Source organism: Rhizophagus irregularis, chromosome 2 (assembly GCF_026210795.1).
Source record: "Rhizophagus irregularis chromosome 2, complete sequence".
NCBI classification, from domain to species: domain Eukaryota; kingdom Fungi; phylum Glomeromycota; class Glomeromycetes; order Glomerales; family Glomeraceae; genus Rhizophagus; species Rhizophagus irregularis.
This window is the reverse complement of record NC_089430.1, coordinates 1,892,893-1,918,492: the sequence shown is the minus strand read 5'-3', so window position 1 is coordinate 1,918,492 and position 25,600 is coordinate 1,892,893. Positions and strand designations below refer to the sequence as shown.

Genomic DNA, 25,600 nt, shown 5'->3' with positions numbered 1-25,600 from the left:
TGTTTATTGCACATCTTACAATTACTGCATTTTACATTATGGTCACATCCAAAATACAAGCACGCATCAGCTTAAATAAAAAAAGTTAAAAGTTAGTTTAACAGAATACATTTTAGTAGAAGACTAATGACTCTATGACCCTTACTTATTTTATAAGACATTTTTATTAAAAAAAAGCAAGCAAAAGTTTATCTTAAATAAAAAAAAATGGGTCAATCCTTCGGAATTTAGCGTATCAATTCAATTCCTACTTATGACTCAATGTGACAATTATTTTGTCAGTGCACCCGCATCTGGTTTATTCTGGTTATAGATGCTCTTCTTGCCCGAGTCGACCCGGTATCAATTTCTATATTGTAAATCAAAAAATTATGCCGATCTTTATTAATTAATTTCTCCCAACCGGCCCGATTTAGCTTGGATTAATCGAATATAAATTCTAATTTCCCAAAATTTTATTTGGAATATATAAAACTGATAAAGATTATACTTTTATATTGGAAATTTTTAATTATTACTAAAATATAAAAGATTAATAGTGTATTACTTCTGAAAGACAATATAAATAAACATAATATTTAGAAAATTCATAAAATATTAATGCAAAATTAACTGGTTTTATTTGCATAAATAAAAAATTTTCAATTAGTGAAATTAGCAATAAATTAAGTTTATACTATAATGATTTTAGGTTATTTTAATTATTTAACTTTGTTATGAAGGCATATTTTTAATCTTAAAATGAGTGATTATTCTATTTTTAGCAATTTCTTTACCCCAGACGTTGATAACGCTTGGATCACGAGGTATTTGTATATTTTTTTGCTGATGAAATCTTTTGGCCGCCATCATTCTACACCTTACAGTATTTACATGTAACACTCCTTACCCTGTAAAAAATCTGATCCGTGTTTTATCTTTCCATGTTTTTTCCGTGAATGTATCATTTTCATGGAATTTATAGCCTTAAATCATGGAAATTTTCATCTCGCTAACACGGATATCCTCATTTTCACGGATTTTTTACGGAAGACACGGAAAAATAATGGAAATATTCGGATAAAAATTTTTTATAGGGCTTCCAGAGTGAAGATAAATACGGGATTTTATTTTATAGAGACTGTCTTCTACTTTGCCCGTTAATATTTTTCGTTACCACCCTATTTTAGATTTATAGCTATGATCCCGTTCATTAGTTATAGGTTTCCTTTTTTCTGTTATTAGAGGGTGGGTTTGCCAATATGGTGAATGGCAGTTTAAAAGAATAGTTTCATTTGATTTTTTCTAAATAACTCTAGACATATGTATTATGTTCTCTGCTGTAACGATCCTTATCTTGCAAAGTAGGGATTTGAAATACATTTTACCAGAGAGTAAAATCTTTCTAATAATGCATAATAGTTTTGCATAACGTGTTTTGAACTTTATAATTTTATAAATTTATTGAAAATATCAGAATGTGATGAATATACATGTAAAAAAATTTTTGTTTATTATATATATAGGTATAGTGTTTATAATGATAGAAATATATAAAATATAGGATTTATAAGAGTATTATAACTTACTCGATAGAATTTGTATTATGTTTATTTTTGTCAGAGTCATTGAGTCATTATTTATGAGAATAAAAAAATTTCACTTACATAGACCACAGGTACAATGACTATTGCACGACCTACAATTAGTGCATGATACACTAAAAGTACATTCTAAACGCGAGCATATACCAGCTTAAATAAAAAAAGTTAAAAGTTAGTTAACGGAATACATTTTAGTAGAAGACTAATGACTCTGTGACCCTTACTTCTTTCATAAGACATTTTTATTAAAAAAAGCGAGGCAAAAGTTTGTCTTAAATAAAAGAAAAAATCTGTTGATCCTTCGGAATTTAACGTATCAATTCAATTACTACTTATGACTCAATGTGACAAATATTTTGTCAGTGTACCTTTAGATGCGAGTCGACCCGGTATCAATTTATCTGTTAATTATGCCGATCTTTATTAATTATCTCGACCGACCCGATTTAGCTTAGATTAATCTAATATAAATTCGGCGATTGAAAAATTTACTTATATATTTACAATTTTTAATTATTACTAAAATATAGTGTATTACTTCATATAAATATAATATTTAGAAAATTCATACAATATTAATGCAAAAATTAACTGATTTTATATGCAAATATGCATAAATAAAAAATTTTCAATTAATGAAATTATCAATAAATTAAGTTTATACTATAATGATTTTAGGTTATTTTAATTATTTAACTTTTCTATGAAGGCATATTTTTAATCTTTAAAAATTAGTTTTTTTAAGTCAACGATCAAAAGTAATGCATCGGTGATACGTCATGTGATTAGAAAACAAATTCACAATTCCTTTTTAGCAATTTCTTTACCCGGACGTTGATAACGCTTGGATCACGAGGTATTTGTATATTTTTTGCTTATGCAAATCTTTTGGCCGCCCATCTTTCTACACTTTACAGTATTTACGTGTAGCATTCCTTCCGGAGTGAAAGATAAATACGTGGGTTTTATTTTATAGGAACTGTCTTCTACTTTACCCGTTAATATTTTTCGTTACCACCTGATTTTAGATTTATAGCTATGATCTCGTTCATTAGTTATAGGTTACCTTCTTTTTTTCTATTATTAGAGGGTGGTTTGCCAATATGATGAATGACAGTTTAAAGAATAAATTTTATATGTTCATTTAATTTTTTTCTAAATAACTCTACAAAGATATTTATGACGAAGAGAGAACATAAAACATACCGTTTTCAGTCTACAATAATACATCATATATATTGAACTCGTAATTTTGTAAATTGGTTGAACATGATGAATATATTATGTTTATTGTATAATATTTGATATAATTAAAGAAATTGCATAACTTACTTATAAAAATTTACAATTTGCTTATTTTTGTCACAGAGTCACAGAGTCATTGAGTCATTATTTATGAGAATAAAAAAAATTTTACTTACATTGACCACAGCCACAATGTCTATTGCATTACATTTACTGCATTTTATATCAAGTTCACAATCAAAAACCAAGCACACACCAGCTTAAATAAAAAAAGTTAAAAGTTAGTTAATAACGGAATACATGTTAGTAGAAGACTAATGACTCTGTGACCTTACTTATTTTATAAGACATGATTTTTTAAAAAAGTGTAGGAAAAAGCTTGCCTTTAAATAAAAAAAAATAACCTGAACTCAATGTAACAAATCTTCGGAATTTAACGTATTACTATTTATGACTCACTGTGACAATTTATTTGTCAATGTGCCCCTGCATCACGCATTATAAATATTTGTTAATGTCAATATTAAAAATTTTTTTTCGATCACGATATGACGATAAGATAGAAATTTGGAATTTATGGATGTAAGAGATTTACCAATATATGAAAATATAGTAAGTTTAAAAGTTTAAATAGAAAGGAGAAAAGGATTATACAAATAATTCTAACGACATTGACAAATATAAATTAATTATGATCTTCAATCTTTAAAGATACTTAGTAGTTATATGATATCGTAGAAGATTATATATTATTTGTAGTTTTAAGTATAGTTAATGTTAATAACAGAACATGATCATATAAAGTGATTGTTACTAAGTTTTTATTATCCATTTGTATTTAATAAAAACGTTTATTTAATAATAAGGAGGAAAAAACAATTTTTTCCATTGCTAAGTTTTAACTTTGTCAGCAAAATAACAATTTCTATTTTCTAACTTTATTACAAACTATTATACAAACACAGTAAGTTCTCGCGTACGCGTAAAAAAAAAAATTGAGCGGAAAAATGTTATCTTATAAATACTGTATGTTTACGAATTTTCTAATTTAAACATATAATTGTAAACTCGTAAGGGAAAAAAAAAAGAAACTTCGTATAAGAATAAATTTGATTAATTAAGAAGTGATAAGAATTGAGCAATGATCGGTTCTAGCCTATCTAAACATGAAATTTTTTTTTACAACTTTTCTTAAAGGTGTAATCAATCTTCCAAGATACTATCAATTTACCACAGCGATTAGCCACCACGTAAAATATTCTTTCATCGTATCTAACAAGATAATTCGACTGGTAGTAATAGAATAATAGATGCATTTGTTAAAGTAGATAAATCAAACATTCGAACATTTACTTTTTTAATTCGTTTGTTGATAGAATCTGAAAATCGAGTAATTGCTTGCGGCAAATCCCTGACAAACTTTCCATCATCATATCCTAAAATGTCGCAAGCAACCTATTCCAGATGTTATATGAAATATTAATATCAATACTATAGCGCCATTAGAATTTTCTTGAATTTTTCTTTATGGTCTAGCCAAGTAATATTTACAATATGTGATGTTTCATTTAAACTTTTTATCGCCATTTTCGAATTACTGTGATCAGGTGATATATTTTATTTATAAAACTGCGAATACCGAAAGCAACCAAAAACAAGAAATACAAATACAGCTTATTTACACTAATGAAAAAAATAGATAGAAACGAAAAAATAGTTAGAAATTATAAAAATAAAATGAAAAAGTATTATCTTTTATTTGGTTGGAGTTATTAAGAAACTTTGGAATCTATAGGAATCAATCAGGTCTTTAGGAATCGGTTTATAAGCTATAACAAAAATAAAAGGTGAATATTATACGATGGTGGCTTAGCATTACACAGATCAAATGATATTGATTTTATTTTGAGTCAATTATAGAAATTGATCGACGATCACACCAATTCGAAAACGGCGATAAATGGTTAAAGTATCTTGACTTTTAAAATAACTACGATACAATAAGGCAAGTTACTTATTTATAAATTAAACTAAAAATCATAAGTATTTTACCTAAACTTTCATTCTGACCATGGCGAAATTCTAAGTAACATAGGAGGTAATAAAACAAATAGTATAAAGACCATTTTGACATCAGGAAATTATTTTTAGTTTAGCTCAAAATAATCCTCTCATCAATTTTATATACATCTTTGCAAATGGAAATATTTTTTATCAAGTATAAAATTTTCAGTTTATAATAACGTATTACGTTTTATAAAAATTTATAAATTGAAAATAAAAAATTTGTTTATTGTAAATATGGATATAAATGATAGAAATATAACTTTTCATTTTCTTTTTTCACAGAGTCATTGAGTCATTATGATTTACGAAAATAAAAAAGAGATTTTACTTACAATTACCGCATGTACAATGTTCACGGCATGCCCCACCGCCTCGCTTACTCCCGCAGACAATGCATGACGTTTCTTTGCCACAATTCATAAACGAGCACGCATCAGCTTAAATAAATAAAAAAAGGTTAGAAGTTAATTAATAGAATAAATTCTAGCAGATAAATCAATGACTCTGTGACTCTTACTTATATAATCCATTATTCAAGAAAAAAAATGTAAGAAAGCTTTGTCTTTAAATATTGATTAATTCAATTGCGGCATCATTCGGAATTTAACGTTATTAATGCAGTTACAAGTTATGACTCACGGTGACAATTGCACTCAAGACTAACCTTCTCTGGCTAAATAACTGACTGTGCAGAATTTCTGGATCCGGATCATAACAACTCCATAACGGGAAATACCCATTTATACCCGTTTATATATCTGAGTATTAGATATTTATTGAATTTATTAAGACTTTGACATTGTTAAACTTTAAAAAATAAAGTATTATATAATAAGCGTTGCTAAAGCTCATTATTAGTGACTGACAACACATTACTTAATTCTGACCGAAAAATTTAATTTTTTTTTGGTCAATGTTAATAAAATTAAAAAATTATATGACTATCACTAATGATACATGTTTCATTGTTTCAGGGTCCATTTTTCTAGTAAAGTTCCTAAATGTAATTTATATAAACCTTTGATTCTGGAAAGCTTTAATTTTGATTAGAGTAATTACCCGGGGCATACCCGGGTAGATAACCCGGCTTTACTCGGGTATATTTGTATCAACATAAAAAACGGATACAAACACGGCCAGCCATTTTTACCCATTTGTTACTGTATTCCCCTAATATACCCGGATTGTATCCGATTAACCCTATAAAAAATTTTATCCGTTATTTTTTTGTAAATAATCCGTAAGAATGTGCCTTTCACGGTTCCATTCACAAAAAAATGAAAATAATTCAAAAAATTCCGTGATATAAGGTTATTAATTCTGGAAATATGAGCCTTTTACGGAAAAAAAGTTGGAATATAAAAAACGGATAGACTTTTTTTACAGGGTAAACGGGTTACGGATAAACGAGTCGTGACCCCTCTTCATTTTGATTGAAAGATCAATTATGGAAAAGATCTCATATCAGTTGCAAGATGCATAAGTTAAGGTTCGTAAGTAAAGTATGAATTTTATTATAATTTCAGATATACTGTACATTCAATATAATAAATATTTATAAAAAATGAAAATAATCAAAATTCACTAGCTAAATTTATTGTAATAAAACTAATTTGATAATAATTGAAAACACAATAATAAAATAATTGTGGATTTGTAAGAAAGAAGAAAAAAGAAACTTTGTATAAAAATAATTCAATCCCTTAAATCCCTTGGAGAAAGTTTTTTATCATCAATATACCAACCAATAACAGGCGAAACAACATATTCTTCATCAATCTTATCTTGTCTACAACCTAGAAACCCTCCAACAAATCTTAATTGGAAGTTATTTTTATTAATGCTCAATGTGAATGGAACATTAACCAATCCAGAAGGTATATCAGAAGGATAGCATCCTAATTGAGTGTATGGAAATAATGCACTTATCCATCCATCCCAACGAGGACGTGTACCAAGTTCTTCGCTGCTGTAACCACTGGGTCCAATAATAGGAGCTTGAAAAACAACCATATTCCAAAAGTTTTCATCAACGTTTCCTTTATAAGTGGTAATGAATTGAGAAATGACCGGTTCCAACCTATCGAGCCAGAAATCAAGTTCCAATCCTAAATTACGAAGATTTGCAACTTTTTCTTGAAGGTGTAACCAATCTTCTAAGGTGCCATCAAGGGTAACTTTTGGAATACCACATCCACCACGCAATCTAAGGATAAAAAATTCTTTCATCGCATTTAACAAGGTAATTCGACTGACTATAATAGATGTATTTGTTGAAGTAGAAAAATCACATTCGAAAATTTCTTTTAAGGCAACTTTTTTAACTTTTTCATCAACTGTATCCGAAAGTCGAGTAATTGCTTGTGGCCAATCACCGACAAAATTTCCACCAACTTGATCTATAATATCACGAGCGTCCAGGTAGATTTCTTTTTTACCTTTATGGTCAACAAACAAATGACGAAAACGGTAGGCGTTTCTCCAAATGTGATTACTGACACCCTGTGCAACTGTTAACCAAACATCATCTGGTGAGAATCGAAGGTGTTGATGAAGGGTATACGCATTGATGATTGCTGAGGCCAATCCATGCGGAGTAGGTTGTTCCCAGATTATAGAAGTTGGATTGGAATTTAATTTTTCTGCATAGTCCATTGAGAAGGCATATATCTTGCATTCATTGGACCGTGAATTATAGTAATCCTTAATATTTCCATGTGCGAGAAATTCATTTTTTGGTTCAACTTTATCAGTTATTTTTTGGGTGCTTCGTGGAGAGTTCATCGTTAATTTAAAATGCTATTAAAGAAATTTACGTATTATTTATATTAAAAAAAAATTTCCTTATACGGAAACAAAAACATCAGCTGATCAAATAATGAATACAATGAATACAATCGATTTGCAATTCAAAATGAGATTAAAAAAGGAAATTAAAGTGCAAATTCAAAAGGTGAAACAAATAATATTCAAAACAATAGAAATGACAATCGAATAATCTTAATATTTTTTGTGATCAACTATATTGTCGGCGTAATTTTTCACATGAATGCATAATCCAGTTGATCTACGTTTTCACCTCTATTTATGAAATATACACAAATTTTCACGTGATTTTTATTTAATTTATAATTAATTTACAACGTTTGACCGCAATCCCGTTTTATTTAACTCTAGCAGGGTGTTAATTACAAACCTACAGTAATTTTATCAGTTGATCATAGAAATCGATTTTTTTTTTATTTTTTCTTTACTAAGAAAATCAAAAGTGTCAATTGATCAACTGCGAAGAATAAGAATCAAATTTGATAGTCGCTAAGGATATCCGAGTGCATTAATGTAATATTTCCTTTTAATTAAAAATGATTTGTGACCTTTTGAAGAAAATTCTTCTTCGATTCTCAAATTTGAAGGTAACCTTGATAAGTTATTACTTGGGTGAGATTTATATGTTGCACTTTAATTTTGATTTGATAATGAAATTAAATTATGTTTAGTTTTCATAGATGAACTTTTAGATTATATTGCTCTTTATCGAAGAATTTATAGAAATACTTGAGAAACAGCGAAACATGTAGAATATTATTCAGAGAAAGAAAAATTTACTTAAAATATTGGAACAGAGATAGTAATTCCTGCATCAATAACCGTAAAAATAAATAGATGGAGTAGCGTAGCATGATATTAAAATTGAATCAAAGGTTATTGAACAATTTTTTTTTATTACCGTTCATATTATAGAACGACATTATGAAAGAAAACTTATAAGGTTTTTAAGTGAGTTTAAAAAGTTAAAGGAAAATAATTTTCGAAATTTTAAAGTGTTGATAAGTGAAAATGAAGAAGAGAGTAGAAGTTTATTGCGAAATTGTGAAAATTAATTCAAATGTAAATTATTATTTAACTCTAATTGTTAATTTTTTAAAAATTGTAACAAAAACAAAAGTACTATAAAATTAAAAAATCACTTTTTTTTTTAAAAAAAAAAATTATTTCTGCGGCATCCTTATAAGGAGCGCCAAGAGCGTATACGCTACAGAGTGTTGCTTTCTTAGCATGCGAGGTTATAGATCTTTCTAACAAGGAAAGCATAGAAAGCTTAACAGGGAGATTTGATAAGTACTGAAACGTCATAAATAAGAACCCGTATTTAGAGTTCATACTTAATATTCTTAAAGTATCAAGCGTATTTCGTGTTGAATTAGTGTTGAATTTTTATTATTTGTGATTATTTCCTTTTTTTTACATGATAATTTTATGATATAATATTTTAAGATTCCGCAATGAAGTTAAAAGGATTCATATTACTAGTTTCCAGATTTAATACATAGAAAATTAGGAATCGATCGATGTGATAAATGTGACTCACGATCGATATACCCCTATAAATATTAGTAATGACTCATGAGGATTTTCAATATTAAACTTCTTTTTACATTTTTTTTAAAAAAAATTGAGATATTTTTTATCAAGATCAGATTTTTTTATCAAGATTCAAGATTTTATGAGTCATTATTTTTTTTATGAAACAATATAGTAAAATATATAAACAAATCTTGATCTTGTAAATTTTGTACATCGAAGTTCCACATATCATCTACTGTGTAAAAGGTTTTTTAAAAAAGTATAAATATACCCAAACTCCCTCAAATTTCTCAATACTTCATTTTTCATTTTTTTATCAAAAACTTCAGATAAATATATTCATATAACAAACTCACAAACTCACGAACTTAGAGAAATTAAACTCGTACTTTATGGAAAAATATATTCAATATGAAATTTTCCTTTTTACGAACTTTCTCTTCAATAAGTAACTTGTCAGATGAAACTAATAAACCAAGAATATCTTTTACCAGATGGGTTCTTTAGGTCTTCTTTTGTTTTTTCAATATTAAAAAGATACATTTTATTATTTTATGGAAAAATATATTCAAGATAAAATTTTTTTTATTTTTTTAATTTTAGGCAATACTTGTGACAATTCTTTCTTGGTTGGTAATGAAATAACAATAAACAATACTCAAACTCAACATTTAAGGTCAATGTTACAAAGGTTGAAAATAAAGAATATAATCTTGAATTTTCTACTGAAGATGAAAGAATGTAATACAGTATGGATTGTATTTACAAATTAAGATTTATGGTAGACCAATATTAAGGTAAGCATGCGCTCCCTGCTTGCATAGTTTTAATGATACAGGCTTACAGATAAAAAAAGTTGAAAGGGAGTATATATGAGAAACTGGCTTTCCTGGAGGAGGGTTAGCCTATGCACCTGGCTTGTATGCATGGTGTCATATTGTCAGTGGTATCCCAAAGGACCATTACAGTAGGGGTTAAAAAAAAGTAACAAAAAATAAAAGAAAAAAATATATATAAAAAAGAAAAAAAGGTAAAAAAAAAAAAAATGAAAATGAAAATGAAAATGAAAAAAAATACAGAATAATAGAAAAAAAAAATATAAAAAAAAAAGAAAAAAGGTGAAAAAAAATGAAAATGAAAAAATAAAGAAAAAGAAATGAAAAAAAGAAAAAAAAATTAACAAAAATAAAAAAAAAACAAAAAAAAATCTTTATTGTGCAAGTTCTAGGGTGTCCACTTGAGTATGATACCATCACCTTTCTGGAGACTTTTTTTTTACGCTATGGTGGTTGATTTTTCTTCCACCTGGTACCAGCCATACTAACGACTTTTTTTTCTTGTTATTTCAGTTATAGACTCCATTTATTATACTTGTGATTAAAGAAGAATAGCTGAAATTCATGTAGACTATTATCTATTTTCTTGCAAAGATTGTTAAAATCATGACTTTTGTTATGAACTTACAAACTATAACAGATAAAATCTTTCGTTTGGAAGAAAAAAACATGTATCAAATGAAATTTCTTATGTGTGGTGCAACTAGTAAGCCATTAGGACATTGCAAGGTTACTGTATTCAAAATAGCCAAAATAACCGTTTAAATTTATATGAAAAAAAGAAATATTGAATTAAACTGGTTTACTGCCGGCTGGCATTATTTAAAATTGAATTATTCTAAATAATAGTATTAAATAGCGAAAAATAAAATATTTTTCATGTTTTAAACCAATTAATAATTTTGATATAATTTTATTATAAAATCTAGTTTACAGAGAATTTTATCATGAAATCGATTTCTTCAAATCAAGAACGTCAATTGAATTACATCATCTGTATTCTATTATTGACAGAATTTTTGCAAACGAGCTGGAAAGCTCTACTCTAATCGCAATGCATACCAATAGTAACACATATGATGAACATGGACTGGCATCGACATAGTTGATGACATATTCAGGAGTTCCACATCAACTCGTTTTCCTGGATGTCTGACGAACGATCTTTGTTTTTGGAATGCTAACATTCATTTTCTTTTATTAAAATTAAATGTATTAAACAAATCTGCAAATTATTATTATTTACTTTTATTTTTATTGATTTAATTGGAATAAAGAAATAATTAGAAAGATATGCATCTTTCAATTCTTTCGTAGGCTTTATTCCTTCACATTGTAGGTTTACAGGAATAATTATAATCTTACTAATTAATACTGTAAATCAGAGATTCTTTTGTTACGAAAGTACGACCTTAATATGGACACATATAATTACAAGTTGATATTTCATTCATATATTCGTTTGAACTGAAATTATAATTTCACACTAAGTTTTAAGTTTAAACCTTATTTAGTCTAGATTCCAAACTCGCTGAAATACATTTATCTGTGTATTTTGTTATTTATTTGAACATGGTTACATAAGGATTTTTTTTTATTACACTATACAGTATATTACTTTGAAATTTTAATTCTATTTTTATTTGTGTTCATACTTGTTTAATAATAAGTTTTTTAGAAAAATCGTAAATTTAAAATTTGCGATAAATACTATCTACAATTATTTATTATTAATTATGGAGTGATCCTAATAAATAACCAATGTTATGTATATAGTATATGTTTTTAGCTTTATCATAAAAAAGATTCTTATTAAATGATGAAATTTTAATTTGTCAGTTAAGAAATAATGATAATCATATAAGTATTTAGTATCATCTTTGAAAAATTGACAACATTATGTAATTCTAGCAAGTGTTATATGAAAGAGAAAGATCGGTTATTTATTTAGTATTTAGTAAGTTTATAAAAAAACTAATTTTTTTTTTTTAAAAAAAAAAAACTAATTTTTAGTTCTTGACCGAAAAAAAAATAAAAAAAATGATTAAAGATTTATTTTTTTAGTATCAAAAAAAATAACAAAAATAATTAAAATTTTATTTTCGATTTGAAATAAAGAACTAAAAAAAAATAAAATAAAAATATTAATAATCAAAAATAAAAATCAGAAGCTTGAAAAAAACTGAAAAAAAAAAATAAATTTGAAAATAAAAAATTTCAATTTAAAAAAAAAACAAAAATTTTTTCTGCTACCGCATCATTCCAAAGAAAACCAAACCTTTTCATTAGCAAAAATTCAATCAAAAATTTCATTAACCGGAACTGATTTAGTCACGAAATCTTCATAGATTATAGCCAACCAAATTATTCTAACCTGATTTGTCGCCATGTTATACATGATCCGCGCCACATGATTATCCACACCTTTCTTTTCTAAAAAAATTGTTAACATGTCATATCAACAACAAAATAAGGTTTGTAAAGGATGTATTATTAGAGGAACCACCAAATTTAAATCATTGGAAAAGATTAATGATGACATTAGAGCACAAAATTTGCTAAACCAACCTAGAACTTGGAAAGATTTGAACCATAACACAATGGGCATAATACATATTGTAGTATTTATAACAATATTTGTAATGTATAAGAACAAAAGCTATTTAGAAACAAATATAATATTGTTAACTATTATAGTGAAAGTAAGTAAAATGTAATACCTTAATAGTTTGTTATAATAAATAATGATATTAAAGTACATAAAATAAGCTTTTTAATTTTTTGCCAATAAAGAAATAAATATATACAAATGGTTTCACGATCGAAGTATAATTACCAACACAAAAAAATATTTTCTAGTTAATAGCAAAATTTCCAGGTTTAATTATATAACTTACTATTATTTGTTCTATATATTTTTCATTCTAGGATAACGTAAATTTATAACTATTCATAATTACGAAAATAATCCTCATTGATCAGGCGCAGGTATGTCATGGTTTCATGTTATAAATAACTATTCTAAACATCTGCAGCCTGATCTTAATCTTCAACCTGGCTTAAACCTAAAAAATGAATTTTAATTGTACTTAGTAAAAGAGTTCTTTTCTTTTACTTTTGGACATTTTTTTTTTTAATAAAATAAAAACTTCAATTGTTTTAATTTTCATAATAGTCATAAAATTATTTTGATTTCATATGTATCTCGTATATGGCTATTTTACGCAAGATAAAATAAAAAAAAAATTAAATGGATAATTTAATGGCTATACAATAATAATACGAATTACCTATAAAATTATTCAATGATCAAACAAAACGTAAATTTTATTTTATTGTTAAAAAAACCTACTATTTTTAAAATTAAATCATATAATTTATTTTATTATTAATTGTTAATGGAAACTAGTACAGACCTGAGAATTTATTTCATTAAAATTAAAAAAAGACTGCAATTTATATTTATTTAGTTTATTTGCTTAAACAATACAAATAAAATTAACTATAGGGATGAAGTCCTACTGCATACGGCAGTAAAATTCTAATTATCTATCAAAGTTTTTCCAACATTGCAAAACACTCATATTATCAACATATAAATCAACTTTACTATCATCAGCAGGAAGTATAATTATCACCATTACAATTGTTACTAGTTCCAATTCGAACACGAATTATTTACCATTCCCCCTAGTGTTTTTAGTTTTCACCTACTAATCACCATATTTCAACTGTCAAATATCTAATTAGTGGATCAGCTCAGATCGGGTATCCGATCCAAATTTGAGCCAGGTCATAATAGATTTTTATCCTACTTTTTGGTTGAGTAACATTATAATAAAATTAACATAATATAAAATACAATGTAATTTTTACTTTGTTACATTTTTATAACAAACTACATACAAATCATTATATTTATTTGTCATATAATTATAAATACTTTATTTAATCATAAAAAATATATTCCAATAAAATATCATACTATAGTAATGTTAAAGAAAATAAATAGTAAATAATAAAGAAATTTATACCCAAGATCCCTTTCCTTTCTTTAACTCGGTTACTTTTATCTATAAGTGAAAAATAAATTATTAAATAATATTATTAATAAAATAAATCATGTAAAAAGTTAATGTATATAAGTACCTAGGTCTAGTTTAGTAAAATCTATTGCTTCTATTGATTCTATAATATATATATATAAAAAAATAATGATATACATCAATAAAATCTTTAAAGAATGCTTTTGTAAAGTTAAAATAGGAAATGAATTACCTGAATATTCTCCAAATGAATTATCATCATCCTTGTTATCAATAGCATTTTTTTGTTCTGGAAGATTTTTAAAATCTAAAAGTCTACTCGTGTAAATTGCTTGAGGATTTGTAGTATATGAAAGAGTAGGACCAGTATATAATGATGATGATGATGTTAACTTCTCATTAATTTTATCTGCTTCTTCAATTTGCTTTTTGATTTCATGATCACTACTTGAATAATATAAATCTTTTAATAAATTATATAATTCTTTAGCTTTAGGTCGTTTTAAAGGATCAGCATCCCAACATTGTTTAATTATGTTTAGAATTAATTGAGGAATTTTATAATTTGATTTTGGCCTAAGTCCTTAACAAATGCTAATAGTTAAGAATTTATCATGAGCAATATCATGATAAGGAGGAAGCCCTGTACAGACTTCATATGCAATAATTCCAAATCCATATATATCACTTTCTTGAGTATATTCTTTTCCTCTTAAAACTTCCGGTGCTACATAGGGTAATACTCCATATAGTTCTTTACATTCATTTTGAGATGGTTTTACATTTGCTGGTCGACATAATCCTAAATCAGCAATTAAAATAATTTCGCTTTCTTTTAATATATTACCACAATGAAAATCACGATGAATTAACCCATTTAAATGAATATATTTGAGGCTAAATAAAAGTTCTTTTAAAATATTCAACTTTTCATCCCATTTTGTTGAATTAAAACTATTATTTAAATGTTGTCTTAAACTACCATTTATTACATATGCCATTACTATTATAAAATTTCTAGATTCTGGATCTTTAGTAATGCCAAAACAGTGTGCTATACAACCTGTGTATGGAATCATAATATGGGTTTCAATCTAAAAAAGAATCCATAATAATAATAATTAATAGACAGTTTAACATTTATAATAGGACAATATCTTGAAATTACTATATATAAATAAGTAACTTACTTCTCTTAAAAAATCGGATGTAATATCTTGAGAATTATGTAAACATTTTAAAACAACTGGAAAATTCTCATATTCCCTAAACCAAAATTTACTTCTTATCCATTTATTATTCTCAAAATCCCATTTATCTATAAGTCCATCTTTCCAAATTGCTTTATAAATAGTTCCAAATCCTCCTTTTGCCAAGTATTCAACATTTTCAAATCTATCATATTCAATCCATTCTAAAACTTCTTGATAATCTTTAGCTTTAAGTTGTACTTTTTGAATAAGATTGTCAACTTCATGATTTCCACTAGTCCAATTTTTAAAATTTTGTTGAAATTTACATTGACACCAATCACGAGAAGCTCTAGGTTGCTTACATTCTTTGCATGAACCATTTTCTTTATAACGTTTTTTAAATTCTTCATTTAATATTAACTTATCAATTAACAAACTTTGTTCTTCAGTCAGGTTCCAATGGTTAAAATCTTTTATTTGCTCAAACACATCATCATTGAGCATAAACTTTTCCATATTGGATTAATAAATGTGACTTCAATTTTATATCAAACGAGTAAAAAAAATATTTTTTTTTTAAAAAAAAAGACGGCTTTAAAAACGTATTACTGTTGCACAGCAGCGATTGACAAAATCATTTTTAATTTAGGCAAAAACAATAAAGCGTTCAAGAAATCAGCTGATGATCACAGAAATCACTACTGATTATAAATTTCCTTTTCAATAAACTCCAAACCAAAACCAAAATACTTGTTTCACAAAAAAAAAAAGCTGTGTCGATTATCAAACGCCAAAATTATTTCCATTATACTATATCTGATATAGGTACTTTATTGAATTTTGAAAAATACAGTACAGTCAATCAATATCATCATCAGTAACAACATGCATGCATTAAAAATTATAATTAGAATCAATCACGTTAAAATTATTTAGGTTGAAAAATTTTTAAAAAAATGTATTGACCAATTAGTTTTAGTTACTATAAATCTGTACAGAAAATTTTAAAAAGAAGTAATTTCCATTATTATTATGTGAAGAAAATTCGTATTAACGAATGAATTCAGTTATGATATAATCATCATTAAAGTAGGTTAAGATTATAAAAATTTCAACTGCTTGTAAAAATAAAAAAAAATAATGTTATGACAAAACAATAAATTAAATATTTCAATCTATTATAACATCATTTTTCCTAATAACTCTATTAACATAAATTATTGTAAAAACAAAATGGTATTTAATGACGCAAATATTTTCTCAAAATTCAAAAAATTATAAAAATTTAATAATGACAAGGTAGTTACGCTCAAAGATACTGTAAATTATCTTAAATAAAATCAAGCAAGTTGCCTTTAAAATAATTGACTGCGTTATTACCTATGGAAAATATTAAACTACTAAAATTATTCTTATATTAATAAATGAAATAAGAAAGGAAGTTATTTGAAAATATTATAACTTTGCTTAAGCAGAATAAATAGGGGGTTGGGAAATCCAAAATTTTGGTCACCAATTTTTTAATGCCGATCATGACACGTGAACAAAGTTAACTTAATAATATAATCAAACAAGTAAATGTTATATAAATAAGTTATTCAGTGACGAAGAATCTCTCACTGTCCCCTTACAAATGCTTTCTCCGAGGCTTCTTTGTATCAATCTGATACAGAACCAGCATCAAGCTCAGGTATCAATATTTTCAAAGCAAGTAATGTAAGCTACAAGATATTCTTTATTTAAATTATTTAAATATTGGTTAAATTTTTTTTCTTGAAAATTATTTTCCAATACTAACAAAATTTTAATATTTGATGAGATAAATTATAAGAAAAAGTTCAATTAATTTAAATAATTTAAATGTATTATATGAAAAGTAATTACTATTATGGTATATCTAATGTTTATATAAGACAAAAGGAAAGAATTTCACATTCAATTAAATCTTTTACCATTTATCTCTTTCAAATCGGTTGTAAACTTGTTTGTTTAGATTAAGTTACAGCCCAGTTCTTTTTTTTTTAAATTTTACTTTACTATTTCGATAACAAATCAACTTTTTTTTTTTAAAAAAAAAGATAAAAATTCACTTTTGAAATAGTGAAAAAAAAAAATATTTTAATATATCAATTAGTAATAAATTGATTGTTAAAATATAAAGTCATTTACCAAATTACCGCAAATCTATTTTGATCATTTTTTCCATTTTGAGTTAAAAACCAAATTTAAGGTAAAAAAAAAAATATTCTTATTGTTTACTAATAAATAATAATAGAAAAATTTCTCGTGTTTTTTCTTATTTCAGCCAACGTATCTGCTCGTCTATTCCAAAGTCAAACATAAGAATTTACCATTGATTTGTATGATTAATAATAATAAAACAAAATAATTTTTTTTATAGAGTGGACTTATTGGATTTGCATCAACGAAGTATCAGTTTGGTCATTCTGAATTTAATGGAAAAAAAAATTTATAATTGAACAGTGATCGGAAATAAGAAAATATGGTAAAGATTTACTTACCATCAGCATTCCATTTCGATCCATTCCTTCCGTTTCAAAGCTTAAGATCGATCCTAAAATAAATAAGGTAAAAAAAAGTATAATTAAATAAATAATTGAAATAAAAAAAAAAGAAAAAATAATAACTAAAAAATGTCATTTACACATAGGAGAATCAAAGGAAATTTTTTTTAAATCAATCTTTTTAAGATTGCTCAATTTTTGGCGTAAAATAAATATTCTCCCAAAGGAATCTTTATTTTTACTTGTGCATTATGTATTTGTACACAAATAAACAAAGTAATAAAGGTTTACTTTTTTTTTAAACAGATATATAACATTATTTCTTTTGTTACTTTTAAAATAAATTTAACGAATAATCATGTGATTGTATATTTTAAAAGCTGATTATTACGACAAAGGAATTACTCATTTGAATTATTTGCAAACTAACAATCGATCGATCAACATCGTTTCAACATCTTTTAAATAAAAGGCGCTATCAAAAAGGCTCTTAAAAGGCAAACATTTTCACAACATTTGTAAGAAGTTTATTAGGTAAAATGTTATTGAATTCGTAAATCTGTCAATCACATGATACACTTACTGATCAATTTAAATAGACAATTGGTAAAGTTTATATTATAATGCGTAATCTACGATGCGTAATCTACAATACGATGCCAAGTCTAACGATATTAATGTAATAATAGAAGAATTGATTTATTGCATCAATATTAAGTATTTCTTTTTTTCGTCATTTTATTTATTATTTTTTTTTTCACGTGAAAATTTCACAAAAAATAAAATACCATACCCTTATTATATGAAACAATGAAATATTATTCCTAAATACAACCATTCAATTTTAACAGCGTAAACTTTTGCGACATAATTTGTCTTGATATTTTTTATTCATGGAAAATTATTCTAGACAAGAAGATACGGAAATGGAAATGAAAAACCATGAAACAATAATTTCTTCCCCCCAGACCTTCCTTCCTTCCATACCATCCACTGAGGAACTTGAAAACATATCGAAAACAAGTGACTTGATACACAGATTAAAAGAATCAAATTTAGGATTGACAGATGATGACTTCGATGTTCTCAAATATCATAAATAATCGGGCGAACGTTCCTTTTATTAACGGAAGAAAAACTCGAAAGTTGAGGTGTGAAATTAGGACCAACGTTGAACATTATATGTTCGATTAATAAGATTCGGAAGAAAATCTCAAGATCAAGATCATGTGAATATTTATTATTATTGTCTTTTGCAACGTTGTGTTTGATTGAATTTGGTCTTAATACATTATATTTTTATTTTAATAGCAATACCCCTATGAAGTCATGATTTATGCAATAGTATATTATGTATATGCAATGATTCATTACAGCACTACAGTACTGCGCCTTTAATGTCATAGTTTTATCAATAATTGTTATCGCGTCATGTGATATTTTAAGGAATTGTTTGTGTATTAAACATATACAATTTACAGTATTTAAATTTAAATAGTTATCTTTTATACAGGATAATATTTTTTATATAATAATAAAAATAATAATAATAAAATGAAGTGTCTATCGTTGAGGCAAAAATTACGTTCTTGACCCTCTTCGTATTACTTATTACTTTCTTGACCCGGTCAAATAATGATTAATGACAAAATAATTTATTATTATTTTCTTTTTATTTTAATATTTAGTTTTATGCGGTTGTGTTTAGTATTTATTACCTAATTAATGTACTTATCTTAAATGTAATCTATTTATTGGCTATCTTTTGTAATTAAAATAAAATTTTTTAATTTATCAATATTGTAGCTAGAAATAAAAAAGTATTAAAGGACGCAAATATAAATATGATAAAAATAAAATATTTCTTTTTTGTTTATCACATATCATGTTTCAGGTCAAGAAAGGAACATTTTTATCATACATAATCATGCATATTTTGACCTGGTCAAGAAAGTAATACGAGGAAGGTCAAGAACGTAATTTTTGCATCGTTGAGTGCTTCGTTTCAAACTCGGGTATAATGTAAATAGGAACAAATAATATGTCTATATCTTAATAATTTAACATGAAATAAACATTTCTTAAATTGTGATTTTGAATGAGTTACCAACAGCTTCCAACATTATATTTGTCGATGTGTAAAAAAATGGTCAATTGATCCTGAACGTGGAAACGCTGATAAGAGGTAACGCCACGTATTTTTTCTTTGTAAGCATGATGGTCAAGATATGTGCACTCCACCTTATTATAAAATTTATAATATTCATTATTTGGTTTGAGAATGGCCTACGTATATCGTGTGAAAATACTTCTGATATTATATCCCAGGTGCCTGTAGTCTTTTTGGTAAACTCTTGAAACTCCTTTGTCTTCAGCATATCGTAAGTACGTTGCAAATATCTCTTCTCAAATCATCAAACTCTCGATAGAACTCTATTATAAGTTGTTTTTCCGACATTATATCTGTGTTTTTTGATTTTTTGACATGTTTATATATAATTTGTATAATAATTTGTATTTTTGTTGAATATTTCTTCCGCTAAAAAATTGGTACAAAAGATCGTCGGAAAGAGTTTATATACCCACCTATTTAAGACTATTATTTTAGTATTTTACGATTGTAGTTTCACGAGATCATCTGATACCATGTCACTACGTGTTGGATAATAAATTATTGCGGGTTGATAGCGAAAACCTAAACAAATTATAGTTATCTGCAAAGTTAGCTTCTAATAACTCTATATAAATAATATAAATAAAAATTTTAAACGTTATTTTAAATAATTTTAAAAATAGTAAATAAATAAAAAATAAAATAAAACCAAAATATTAAAGTATAGTACTTGTCTTTTCTGGTAGCTTCTAATAACTACTTCACTTCTTAAATGTTCTAAAGTTGATTACTAGTTGATTATTCCATTTTTCATCCTATATAATTGGTTGGTGACCTGACGACCTGACCACGTGATCATTTACTTAATTTTTATTGGATAATATAATAAATTAAGTGATGATACTAGTTGGTTCGCATCTTCATTAACCAAATTAGAAAGAAATCTACTTTGAAATATATGTAAACTATAATATTTGCCTATATTATCTATATTTAAAAAATTTATATTTGTTTTTAAAGTATTTTAGAAAGTGATTTCAAAATTAAATGACAATGAAGACAATAAGACAACATTAAAATGAATTTAATTGGCTAATGTTCATCACATGATTTATGGGTCGCACTGGTATGGTCGCCAATGTATTTTTTTTTTAAAAAAAAAATAAAAAAATAAAAACTAGTCAAAATTAAAATAAATTACGTACCATCCTAACTTAAATACACTGTCATATTCTTTATATCTAACGTTTTTATAAATTATCATAAATTCCCTCTGCAAGTTTTAAATTTAATTTCTCAAATAATTATCAGTGTTGATCATTTCTACAAATCGAATGCACCAAACACATTGGGAATTTTTTTTTTCCTTTATAAAACAAAAAATAAAACTTTAGTAATATATTTTAGGTAGTGTGCATAAGAAAATGTATAAAAATTATATTATTCACATATTATGTACTCACTTTTATCGCACGGCCCTATAGGATCATGCTGATTTTATTTGACCAATATTTTCATTATCGTACAATATTGGTGTCAATAGTTTATTTGTGTATTATATTGAATAGTGATAGTTTATTTGAGCATGACCTGAATTAGCCGTACGATAATATAGATATTGTATGGTGGTATTTATGTTGGTTAACGACGTTAACCAATATAAATATAACACTGTACAATATCCATAAAATATTTGCCTGTGCTCACTTGCGCTCACTTGTGTTCAGTGTGTTCGGTGTATTCGGTTGTGTCCGTTTCAATTTTTTTTCATATTTAAAAATGACAAAGTAGTTTTTATATAAAACTATGCATACATACTTCAAGTTCGCATAATTTTTTATGTGTTCACGGCATTCGTTTTGTAGAAATGATCGACACACTGAGTCAACATTTTTTAAAACGGCAATAAACCCTCAAGTTTTTTTTTCCTTTTTTTATATTATCCATACTAGACTATAACAATTATTAGTTCCTTCATAATTTTTATAAATTGTATGAAAATAAAATTCTAGATTGTCGGTTGATGACCTCAGTTTAGAAACAAAAATTTATTTTAACAGTTATTAATATGATAATATATTCTATTTTGTATAAGGTATATATTGTATAATCATAAACTAATAACGGCATTTACCAGTTACTAAAAAGAATATTTCTTATTTGTAGCATTTTCATTATTTATATTATTTATGCAATAGTTAATATGGTATCACAACTGTTACAACTAAAGGTAAATCAGTAGTCACAACATTTGATTTGTTTAACTTGCGACCATAAGCGACAAAATTTGTAAAAAAAAACCTTATTTTTTCTAACAAATTATTAAACACACTTTATAATAATTATGTCCACTATTCGAGAAGAACTAATAAATGCAGCAATTAATAGAGCATATACATTAATTGATTATAATATTCACAAAGGTTTTCATGAACAATATGAATTTATGCAACAAACAATTCTTGCTGATAATTCTCTTACAGAAGAAGAAAAAACTGAAGCAATAAGATTAAATATTGAAGATTATGACCGAGATAAAATTAAGTATAATTCAGGAATAAGAAGAATTTGTGAGAATTGTAACCAAAAATGTTTAGCTACGTTATATTGTGAATATTGTGTTCAAAATTATTTAAAAGATAATTTTTCAAATTGGATATCTGGAAATAATAATATTGATAATTTAATAAAAAATCTTCAAATGAAAACAATTATGCCAAGTAAAATTGTTGAATGGATTCCATATAATAATTTACAAAATATTGAATATCTAACGAGAGGTGGTTTCTCTAAAATTTATACAGCAGATTGGATTGGTGGAAGATATGATGAATGGGATTCTAAAGAACGAAAATTAATAAGGTTTGGAACTATTAAAGTAATACTTAAACAATTAGAAAATGTTGAAAGTGCAAGTCAAAGTTGGTTTGAAGAGGTTTGTAACTAAAAGAATTTAAGATATTTTTTTTTTATTTATAAGAAACTAAAATTTAAATCATTTTTTATAGGCTAAATCGCATTTAACAATAAGCAACAAATATGCAGAGATTGTTCAATGTTTTGGTTTAACACAAAATCTATCAAATGGAAATTATATGCTTGTCATGAGAAAAAAGGATGTAAATTTGAGAGAATATTTGCAAAATCATAATCAACTTACATGGAAAGAAAGAATTAAAATTGCTTTTTTAACAATTAATGCACTTTATAATATTCATGAAGAGAATTCAATTCATAGAGATTTGCATTCTGGAAATATATTATATTCACAGTTTAATGATAATTGGTATATTAGTGATTTTGGTTTTTGTGGTCCTGCAAATAAATCATCAACATGTATATATGGAAATCTTCCTTACATAGCTCCTGAAGTTTTTAATGGAAAAGAATGTACTTTTAAATCTGATATCTATAGTATTGCAATGCTTATGTGGGAAATTTCATCTGGACAACCACCATTTATGAATTATGAACATGATTGTAATCTTGCAATTAATATTATTAATGGTATAAGACCAAAAATTATACCAGAAATTCCTTCAGGATATAAAAGTTTAATGGAACAATGTTGGGATGCTGATCCATTAAAAAGACCTGATATTGATACACTTAGAAATAAAATGAATGATATTATGTCATATTATCAAAACAAACCAAATGAATTACCTCAACTAAAATTAAAAATAAATAAAGAAATAATTAATAGAGGTAGTAAACTATTTACAAGTAAAATTCATAAATTTGAAAAACTTCCTGAACCAAAAAATGCAACTGAAGGTAATTAATTATATAATAATTTATATTGGATATATGATATTTTTTCTAGTATTTATAATAATATCATTCTCTCCAATTTATGTAATAACAGAAGAACAAGAAGGTAATATAAATTGACTTTTTTAGCTTTATTTATAAAATCTTTAATAAAAACCATCTCTATTAATAGCATTTCATAGTAAATCATATGATTTTAGTATTCCTTATAATAGTAAGTAATTATTAAAAATTATAATGAATATTTACATCATTTACTAATAATTGTTTCATTTTTAGTTAGTGATTTTGGCAAATCAAGTGATCAGAATAATAATAATAACACATCAAAAATAAGTAGTATTATTAAAGGTAATTTATTATTAATTTTTAAAAAATAAAATGAATATTATATAAGGGTGAATTTATTCCTCACCTCCCAAGTCATAAATTGTCAAAAATGACAAAAATGGAGTTAAGGTATTAAGTAAATTTGTAAAGCAGTCAAAATTACCTATAAACTATAATTTTGAAGGCTATACGAAGCTTATATTAAGTTTTATTTTTTAAAAATTTTTTTCGTCAATATTACATTAATTACATTGTTCCTTTTTGGAAATGATCCGCAAATGATCAGCATGACGTCATTTTTATATATTAAATTCAGGGGGGTGAGAAATAAATTTTTTCATTATATATAATATTTACTAATTAATATTTTAATTTAGATAGTAATAGTAAAAAATTATCCAAAGTATTTAAAAAATTACAGATTAGTTCAAAAAATGGTAAGTAAAATTTAATAAATCAATTATAATTCAATTTATAATAAGATAATATTTTATTAAATCTGATTTGTTTTAAATAATTTTAATAATCGCAGATAATCAAAATGATTATAATAAAAAAACAGTGATAACACAAAATGTCAATAATGAAGGTAAGCAAAACATTTACTAAGCTTCTTTTTAGATAATAAATTAATATTATTTTACCTTTGTTTTTATAGATGATGAAGAAGTATATAATAATCCAAATCTTCACTCAGAGGAACAAGATAAATTTGAAATTCCTGATGGTTCATCTATTCTTTAATATTATTAATAATAAAATAATAAATTTTTTTATTTACTAATTTATTTATTTTCTTTAGATGGATTTTAAACTATTTTACAGATTTTATTGGTAAGAAAATCGGTCAATTAATATTTTATTTTGAACGAATTATTCAACTACAGTATTAGGCTTTTTTATATTAGTAAAATAGCGTGATAATAATACATTTTTTTATACATTTTAATTAATACATAAATGAAAATACTATTATTATAATAGTAATAAATAAATATTAGTATAATGTTTATTATCTTTAAAATAATGTACATCATAATGTACGGGCAATGAACATTCTGAGAACATCAAATGTTGTGATCAGCGTAAAATTGCACAAGCGTGACAACAATGACACATAATGGCATATTGTCCAGCCATTAATTCCTGTGATATCTTCTTTATCTTAAAAAAAAAAAAGAATATTCTCAACAGAAATGTCGGCAATCTAATCAATAATATATCCAATATATTCAATAAACCTGATATTCTGACACTATGTAAAAGCGAAAGTCGTAATATTTCTGGGAAAAATAATAACTAAATAATCATATTATTTTGGAGGGCTAAAGTTTAAGTTATTGTATTTTAATCTAGTCATATCAAAAAAGTATAATGCAATAAAAATCTCAATTTTGAAAGAAATTCTCTAACCTAGATCAGGTCCCATATATATACTAGAATATTTTGTGATGATCAATATTTGGCGCAATTTACGAAAATATTAGCTAATTGTGATTTTTGGCCTAACTTTTTTTTAATAG

At 25.5% G+C, this 25,600-nt stretch overlaps 3 protein-coding genes across 3 annotated transcripts; 1 reads left to right on the top strand and 2 right to left on the bottom strand.

Annotated features, from left to right (window-relative positions):
* Window positions 1-6,379: 6,379 nt before the first annotated feature.
* On the bottom strand, window positions 6,380-7,688 carry OCT59_011821 (uncharacterized protein). The gene has a single exon (XM_025319870.2). The coding sequence runs from the start codon at window positions 7,677-7,679 to the stop codon at window positions 6,591-6,593; it is 1,089 nt and encodes a 362-aa protein (XP_025172734.2). The 5' UTR covers window positions 7,680-7,688; the 3' UTR covers window positions 6,380-6,590.
* Window positions 7,689-14,075: 6,387 nt separating this feature from the next.
* OCT59_011820 (uncharacterized protein) lies at window positions 14,076-15,851 on the bottom strand (the record flags this gene model as incomplete). Its single annotated transcript, XM_066134040.1, has 6 exons — window positions 14,076-14,080; window positions 14,164-14,169; window positions 14,246-14,284; window positions 14,375-14,605; window positions 15,206-15,236; window positions 15,333-15,851. The coding sequence occupies 6 exons, from the start codon at window positions 15,849-15,851 to the stop codon at window positions 14,076-14,078; spliced, it is 831 nt and encodes a 276-aa protein (XP_065989342.1).
* A 2,902-nt stretch (window positions 15,852-18,753) lies between these two features.
* OCT59_011819 (uncharacterized protein) lies at window positions 18,754-18,963 on the top strand (the record flags this gene model as incomplete). Its single annotated transcript, XM_066134038.1, has 1 exon — window positions 18,754-18,963. One exon carries the CDS (start codon window positions 18,754-18,756, stop codon window positions 18,961-18,963), a length of 210 nt encoding a protein of 69 aa, XP_065989341.1.
* Window positions 18,964-25,600: the final 6,637 nt, after the last annotated feature.

Coding starts and splice junctions, on each gene's coding strand:
- OCT59_011821 (XM_025319870.2), bottom strand. CDS start 7,679: ATGAACTCTCCACGAAGCACCCAAAAAATAACTGATAAAGTTGAACCA.